The 9,295-nt window shown below is 32.8% G+C and overlaps 1 protein-coding gene across 1 annotated transcript; it reads left to right on the top strand.

Annotated features, from left to right (window-relative positions):
• Window positions 1–5,483: 5,483 nt before the first annotated feature.
• Window positions 5,484–7,992, top strand: NCED3 (nine-cis-epoxycarotenoid dioxygenase 3). Its single transcript, XM_039022119.2, has one exon. The coding sequence runs from the start codon at window positions 5,866–5,868 to the stop codon at window positions 7,645–7,647; it is 1,782 nt and encodes a 593-aa protein (XP_038878047.1). The 5' UTR covers window positions 5,484–5,865; the 3' UTR covers window positions 7,648–7,992.
• The last annotated feature ends 1,303 nt before the right edge of the window (window positions 7,993–9,295 follow it).

Here is a 9,295-nt window from a genome sequence, read left to right as displayed (position 1 = left end):
AAAATGTCAAACTTGGTTGGTGAAAGTGGTTTTAAATATAAAGTTTAAATTATTAGTTTACGATGTTTAATAGCAATCTTATACGGTAATTTAACTTTAATAGAAACACTTTGAATATATAACCAAAACCAAACAAAGCTGTGTATAAAAATACTTTTGAGAAAATGTAACCAAACACATTTATTTATTTTGTATAAATTACATTCATACACTTCCTTAATGTAAAAAGTATATTGTAATTTTGTTATTTGTATGAAACAAGAGTATTTAGTCCACCTCAAATATAATGATTAGTTATTAAAAAAAGTATAAAATATATCTGAAAGTTAGGAGTTAACATCTGAATATATATAAAAATCATATTTTAATAATTCGATTATTGAGTCGAAATATAAAATTTTCAAGTTAAGTTATTATATTAATTTCAAATTTCAAAACTAAACTGAACGGAGGGAATATGGGGTTAAACGTGCTAAAAACATGCGGTTGATAGCAGAGTGGTGAGACAAAAATAGAGGTTTGGCGGCAGGGAAGCGCGTGGGATATTTTATTTTAGGTTTTCTTATTTTTCATTTGAGGGTGACACATTTTCCCTTCCTTTTAGTGCCTCAGTCACCACCAACCACCAACTGCCACGCGTACGGTTTCATAGACTCTTATAGAGGTCACAACGCGGGTTTTGTTTTTTTTTTTTTTTTTTTTTGCCCTTTATCTTGTTTTTCCATTTTTTGTTCTTATAATTAATTTAAATAAAAACAAATAGAAAAATAGAAAAATAGAAAAACTAGAGACGTAAACGTGCACAACGGGACCAATAACCTCTTCCGCGTTGTAACCAACCGCATTATAACCGACCAATCACAACCCTCCACGTTCTTCTCTCTGTCTTCTTTTTAAGGTTCTTTCTCTTACTTTATGCCCTCAGCCCTCACATTTTGGATATTCTCACCCTTCCTCTTCTTTCCTTTTTTTAAAGTCTCTTGCTCTTTACTCATAGACCAAGTCAAATAATTGGCTTTACATTTATTATTATTATTAATCACAAATCTCAGCATATAAATGTTGCATGTTATCCTTATGTTTCTTTTATTTAATTCATCCAAATCTAATATTATAATCCCAATCAACTTTCATTTCAAATCAAATCAAAACATTGATCTAATATGTAACCAATTCAATAAAATACCTATTATCTTCACTACTCACAAACAATTTATATGTTACAACTTAGTTTTCATAAAACAAAATTAGCAAATTCAAAAAAAGAGAATTGTGTAACTGAAAATTACAAATATGAAAAACAAGAGAATAGAGAGATGTTGATGGATTTGTTTTTATATTTGACTCATGAGTGACTCATAAATAGTTTGAGAGGTGCTTATTTGGAGGGATATACTTTATTGAGCTATGCTCAATGAGAGCTATGCAATGGATATAAATGAAACACAAAAATATAGCCTCCATTTTATAATCATCTAGTTTTCAATTTTTGTTTTTAAAAATTAAGTCCGCTGACTCTACTTAATTTCCTCTCCAAATCTCTTTCTTTGTTATCTACTTTTTACCACTAGTTTAAAAAACTAAGCTAAAATTCAAAACTAAAAAAAAAAAATAGCTTTTAAAAACTTGTTTTTGGAATTTAGAATTTGATTAAAAATTCAATCATTGTAATTAAGAAATATGCAAATCATTGTATTAAATGATGACGGAATAAGCTTAATTTTCAAAAATCAAAAATAAAAAACGAAATAATTACAAAATGGGACCGGATTTTCTATTTTTTCCCCCTAAATCACAAGGATTTCATTCATTTTGAGTAGAAGCATAAATTTATTACCTTCTATAGCTTCAAAGAATCAAATTACTAATTTTAAAACGTTTCTAACTCGAAAATGATATAAAAATTCTACAAATATAGGTCATTCGATGATGTATTTTTGGTCTAATTTACTTAGATATATTTCATCTTCAAATTTTCAAAGTTTTTGTTGTGTTAGATAGTCCACATGCTTTAAAAAGAATATATTCATCAAGGTTTTGTCTAACTAGCCTGATGTGGTAAATATTAGTTTAATTTATATACTTAATTAGTTACTAATTTCAATTAAATTAGTTTTACTTATTAGTTATTTTACATTCTCTTGGAAGATTATAAATTGCCTATTAATTAGTTTGTAATGTTTAGATTTATTTTTATTTATTATTGGAAAATTAAAAAAAAAAAAATAGTATAGAAAGTATCTTCTCCCCTTTGTGAAGGTTTATTTTTTCCCTAGTTTCAGTAATTTTAAAAGTTCTTAATAATCTCTCAATTTTCAAGTTAGTGTGTGAGAAGTATAAGAGGTTGGCAACCTTGTGTTTATGAAGCCTACGCTTAGATTTTGCAAAGTAAGAGAGTTTTCAAAATTGCAGTTCATAAATTATTTGTTCAGGCTAGTTAGACAAAACCTTGGTGAATATTTTAAAAGAAAGAAAAAATGTTTAATAATATGTCACTAACTAATTTCGATTATATGTCTAATACATTTTTTTTAACTTTAAATAGTCTCTAACATGTTTTTAAATTTTTTATTTCATCTTCATTAGGTTCTTGAATTTTTTAATATTGGACCTCATAGATCAAATAATATTTTTTGATCTTTTAGTTACAAAATTGAAAATTAAAAGTTATATTTTATAATATACTATTTTATATTACATAGATTATTTAATATTTAAATTTTTTTGAATATGTCATGAACTTATTAAGTTTTTTTTAAAAGTTAGGGAAGTTAGATACAAAATTAAAATTTTGAGGGTTATACAAAATTAAAAATTTGAGGGCTATCAGACACAAAACAAAAACTAAACTTGTAACTTAACCGATAAGGTAATTTTTAGGAAATCAAAATCATAGGAAACGGTAAATTCATATGTTTAGGTTCTGCAAATTTGAGCAAAAATGCCTCCCACAAAATTCAAATTAAAATATAGTTAGGTGAAGTTTTAATATATGTAGCTTAAAAATGATTCATGAGAGTTAGGGGTGTTCAAACAACTGGTAACCCGACCAACCCAGACTACCCAACCTAAACTGTGGGTTGTAACTTGGGTTGGGTTGAAAAGTTTTTAAAAAAAAAGCTTTCGGATCGAATCTCGAGTTACCCAGTACCCAAATATATATATATATACACACACTTCAATTCATCGTGCGTGTCCCAGTCCTACAGTGCCTAAACCCCCCAAAAATCCCACTCCCCAATCCCCACTCATCACTTTGCCCTAGCCTCCGAAGTCTGATCTCCTTCCTCCAAAAGTCGCATGCTTCTGATCTCAAACCTCCTCCTCGTCGTCGTTGCATGCCTCCGCTCGTGCCCTCATCATCGTCGCATCCTCGCACGCCTCCAATCTCAACTCAGACTCCCGAAAATTGTACGTTTCATCAGCTCATCGCATCCTCGCATGCTTCCTCCAAAAATCGCACACCTCGTCCGCTGAAGGCATCGCTCCGACCATCCATTCAACTTCATTCGAATCTCAATCTCTTGTCTCATCCTCACACGCCTCGTCCGCCTCTGACGTCGCTCCGACCATCTGTTCGACTTTATTCGAATCGCGATCTCTCAATCTTCAGGTCTTTTTAAACCTAGTGACCCAGCCTAAACCAACCCGAAAATATTAGGTTGGGTTGGGTTAGGTTGACCTTTTGAAAATGAACTGATAGAGTTCATTTAAAGCCAACCCAAATTTTTAGGTTGGCCTATAAAATACCTCCAACCCAGTCCAACCCAGCTCATATTCACCCCTAATAAAAGTGACTTAGAAATTAACATCATCATTAAATTAAATAGTAAGTTATTTTAATTTGTCAATCTAAGTATAGTTGAACGTGAAAATTTTTGGAGATTCAAATAAATAAATAAAACTCTCTTTTCACTTTGATATTCTGAATTTAAATACTATAATATTTTTTATTTTCTATGGTCGCTTACCTCATGCCACTTGTCATCAATGTGAATGTTGAACTAAAAAGTCCATTCTTCCACATTTCTACTTACATTTCAACCAACATAAAATAATCATATTTTAACTCTCAAGTCTTGCAACAAATCAATAATTTAAAAAAATTGAAATCTCCAAAAAGAAAGAAAAAAAAGAAGATGATGATGATGAAGAAACATTAAAATTCTATTTGAGAGTGCTTCCACACTTCCCCTTCAAATCTACAACATTTCAAAGTAATTTCTCATTTTAAAAAGTAATATAAAAAAATCAGAGTCAAACTTGAAAAAAAAAAAAATAGAGTGATATCAATATGAACCATAAACTAATAATTCTATCAATTTAAGTGTTCGTTTGGATTAACTTAAGAAAAAAGTATTTTTTTTAATACTCATTTTTATTTAAACACTTTTGATCAAAACTATTTAAAATACACTTTAAAAGCTATTTTGAGAGATTGCCAAACACTTCATTTTTTTCTAAAATAATTAATTTTATAATAAACATTTGAAAATATATTCTAAACACACTCTAAATCATGAACTTCTGTAAAGTGTATAAAAAATATAGGGCAAAATATATAATTATTTTTCTAAACTTTTAAATTTTTATAAGTCAATCAATCTAGACTCTTTATTAAGGTTGTATTTCAAAATTGTTCATGCATTTAATTCCTTTTTAAATTCATGCATTTAATTCTTACACATGTGCACACTTCTTCAAATGTCACATTAATAAAATAAATAATTATAATTGATGCATGGACAATTTTTAAAGGAATTTTTAGTTGAGACTTGAGAGTTTAAATTAATTCATTTCTCAAAGTTGAGAGGTTTAATTGATACAATTGTAAGTCTCACAAAAGGCAATGAATACAAAAGTTTAGAGTTTAGATTGAGAAACCCCTAAAGTTTAGGTGTAGACTAATATCTTTTTTTCAAAAAAAAAATATAAAAATACTCAAATATATCATAGATTGCACTCATTTTTGTGTAACTACGTAATTACTTTATTATGTGAATTTTTTAAAAAAGGTTCTTACGATTTTTTGGTATGTGAGAGTCACATAAAATTAAATGCACCCAAATATTACTAAAATGTTATCTATCACATTCTCAAAGAGTTAGAGAATCTTGAAAAAAATGCATGAACCGTGACAAAAATATCATTATGATTCTTAGAAAATGCATGAAACTTTCCTTAGCATATTCTCGTATTTATCACATAATATATAGATAAATTTAGTTCAAATAATTGTGTAGCGGAAGATGGATGCCACTCAAATCATCCTTCCTTGTGAATTGATATTACAAAATATAATTTGATGGTATAGAAGTTGAGAGAGAGGGTATAAATAAATGAAAAAAAAAAGAAGGAAAGACGATAAATATCAATTTATGTCAATAAATTTTGAAGATTTAAATCTTCAATTATATTTTTATTTGAATAAACATATAATGTGGGAGTTGTAATTTTATTAAGTAAAGGGTGGAAATATGTTAAATAAAGATTATAGAAATGTACAGACGTATGGGAATTAAAATATAAATGGAAAAGAAAAGAAAGGAAAGAAAAGAAATAAAAATAAGAAGATGGGGAGTGAATGTCCCACTTTGTTTGGAGTGACGTTTAGGTATTTCAATTTTAACAGTCTCACTTTGTTTGCTGATCCTACACGTGGTCTCTTCTCCAACAATTTTTAAATTTGACCTTTTTGCCCTTCCCTTTTTCCCGTATATATACTCTCCCTCTCCTCTTCCCTTTTCCCTCATCAACACTCTCTCTCTAACTCCATTTCTTTCTTTCTTTTATACAAACAAACAAACAAACAAACAAACCCCTTCAACCCTTTTCTCAATTTCTTCATTTCAATTCCTTTCTATTATGGCTTCTTCTTCTTCTTCTTCTTCTTCACTCCTCAAATCTCCTCTTTCCTCTCCAATGCTGCAAAATCTCTCTCTAAATTCAAATTATGGCAGAAACAGAGTTGCTCCCACCTGTTCTCTCCATACACCTTCTATTATTCAAATTCCTAAGCATTCCCACACTGCATTTCCATCTCCACTTAAGACTACGGTTCCGCCTTCCCCTCCCTCCCTGTCCTCCCCCTCCCACGACTGGAATTTCTTGCAACGGGCTGCTGCTATCGCGCTTGATGCCGTTGAGAATGCTCTGGTTTCTGCAGAGAGGAAGCATTCCTTGCCCAAGACGGCGGACCCTGCTGTTCAAATTGCTGGGAATTTCGCTCCCGTGCCCGAGCAGCCGGTTCGGAAGGGCTTGCCCGTCACTGGCAAAGTTCCTGACTCTATCCGAGGGGTTTATGTGCGAAACGGGGCGAACCCACTTCACGAACCGGTGTCCGGTCATCACTTGTTTGACGGCGATGGGATGGTTCATGCTGTGGAATTCTCTGACGGCGGTGCCGTTAGTTACGCTTGCCGCTTCACGGAGACTCAACGCCTGGTTCAGGAGCGAGCTTATGGCCGCCCGGTTTTCCCTAAGGCAATCGGCGAACTTCATGGCCACTCTGGGATTGCTCGGCTCATGCTTTTCTATGCCAGAGGATTATTTGGCCTTGTCGATCATAACCATGGAATCGGAGTCGCTAACGCCGGTCTGGTCTTTTTCAACGGACGGCTTCTTGCCATGTCCGAAGACGATTTGCCTTACCAAATCACAGTCACTCCGGCGGGTGATTTGAAAACCGTCGGCCGATTTGATTTCCATGGCCAACTGACATCCACAATGATAGCCCACCCGAAACTCGACCCTGTTTCTGGGGAGATGTTTGCTTTAAGCTACGATGTAATCCAAAAGCCATATTTGAAATACTTCAAATTCTCGCCGGAGGGGGAGAAATCACCGGACGTCGAAATTCCCTTGCCTCAGCCAACGATGATGCACGATTTCGCAATTACAGAGAAATTCGTCGTAATTCCCGACCAGCAGGTGGTTTTCAAGTTGCCGGAGATGATCCGCGGCGGGTCTCCAGTGGTCTACGACAAAGAAAAAATCTCCCGATTCGGAATTTTGGACAAAAATGCCACAGATGCCAACGCCATTAAATGGATTGAAGCTCCTGATTGCTTCTGTTTCCATCTCTGGAACGCTTGGGAAGAACCGGAAACTAACGAAATCGTCGTAATTGGGTCGTGCATGACGCCACCGGACTCCATTTTCAACGAATGCGAAGAGAATTTGAAATCCGTTTTGTCGGAAATTCGTTTGAATCTCTCCACCGGAAAATCGACCCGTCGGCCAATCATCGCCGAAACAGAGCAAGTGAACTTAGAGGCCGGAATGGTGAACCGAAATCGGCTTGGAAGAAAAACCCAGTTCGCTTATCTTGCTCTAGCAGAGCCATGGCCAAAAGTTTCTGGTTTTGCGAAGGTCGATCTCTTCACCGGAGAAATCAGAAAGTATCTGTATGGCGATCAGAGGTACGGCGGCGAGCCTCTGTTTCTACCTAGAGAAGGGGCAGAAGCAGAAGACGACGGCCACATCTTGGCTTTTGTTCACGACGAGAAGGAATGGAAATCGGAGCTTCAGATCGTTAACGCTATGACTTTGGAGCTTGAAGCAACTGTGAAGCTTCCTTCTCGAGTTCCTTATGGCTTCCATGGAACTTTCATAAGCTCCAAGGATTTGCAGAAGCAGATACGGTAAAAAGACGAGGTAAATTATAATAACATAAGGTAAAAAAAATACAGAAAAAAATAGGAGATTTTTACCTGTGGGATGAGTGTGTTTTTACGTCCCCGGAATCTCCTCTGCTTTTCTCTGTTCGGTAGGAAAAGAAGTTGTGGGGGGTGTAAAGTATAATTACAGACTTTGTTGGGGTGATAATGTAAGTAGGATTGAAAGTGAGGGGTTTTGAGAAACCAAGCTTGAAGCTTTTGGGTTTAGGGTAGGAATGAAGCTCAGCTGGTTTCTGTTTATTCTTTCACTCTTTTGTGAATTATTGATTTTTATAAAGTAAATATTATATACTTTAATTTCAATTACTATAAATGATGTACCATGTTTGTTCTCTCTATTTATCAATACGGAATTTAAATTTCGTACTTAAAAAAAAGAAGAAAGGAGTGCATGCTAGAACGATTCACTTTAATCTTTCTCTTTCTTTACTATAAAAATATTTTAATAATATCTTGATTTTAATTTAGAAAATACATTTTTAATGGATCAGTGTCTATTGGAGATAATATTGAACATATATAAATTCACGCTTTGAAAATGAAGGAACATTATTGATTAAAATATATAGTATCAATCCATATACTTCTGACTCTGACAAATAACATTTGCATGAAATGTAAACATAGGTTTTTGAAAAATGTTATTAAAAAAGAATAAAATGTGATTAATTCAGTATCAAGAGTCAAGACTCAGCCAAAAAGATTAAAAAAAAAAAAAAAGCTCATCCATTACTAATGAAACAATTAAATGGTTTAATGCTCTTGTTAAAGGAAAAAGAGAAGGAAAGTTTTGTGCTCATAGTTTTTTCTCATAATATTTTTTTTTGGTCGTAATATTTTCTGTATTTTTTATGACACGCTAAATAGTTGTTAAACTCAAAAATTAAAAAAAAATAAAAAAAATAAAATCTAATTTCATGTTAATATATTTTGCATTTATACATGACTAAGTGCATATGATTAATGGACGTTGCATATGTATTCTAAAATTGTTTGAACATAATTATAGATGATAACATTTGAAAAAAAAGTAAGGGAATTGAACTTAAGATGAAACGAGGCCTAAAAATCACGTGACGATGGTAAGGTAACGTATTCCTTTCAAGATTATATAAACCTAATTTGTTGTTTCCAAAGCACACCTTGCCCTTCCAAAGGACTCTCATTGTCATCCTTAATCCTTCATTAGATCACACAATAAACATAATATGTTATTGGCTTCTGATGAAAATATAGACATTTTTTTCAAATGATTTTGGTTTTGCATGTTTCAAATCCCCCTTTGTCCAAACCTAAACCTCAATGTAACCAATATTATTTTGTTGTCGTAAATACAGACTCCATTTTAAAACAGTGACAAAACCACGAGGTTGCAAACACAATTCCATCAGTTATTAATCGCAGATGCTAGCCAACCACTGCCACTGCTCCTCCTCCATTCACCTTGCAATTTTGTTCTTTCTTCTTCCTTCTGCGTCAATAATGTCTTTTAATATTATTGTCATTTTTATAAACTATTTATATTTTAAATATATTTTTTAATATATCATATTCACTAGATATTTGTACTTTCCAAACCGAGCATAGCTCAATTGACATACAAGTGAATTAGCAAC

This window comes from Benincasa hispida, chromosome 1, assembly GCF_027475165.1.
Source record: "Benincasa hispida cultivar pf3 chromosome 1, pf3_genome.v1.1, whole genome shotgun sequence".
NCBI classification, from domain to species: domain Eukaryota; kingdom Viridiplantae; phylum Streptophyta; class Magnoliopsida; order Cucurbitales; family Cucurbitaceae; genus Benincasa; species Benincasa hispida.
This window is presented reverse-complemented; position numbering and strand designations above follow the sequence as displayed.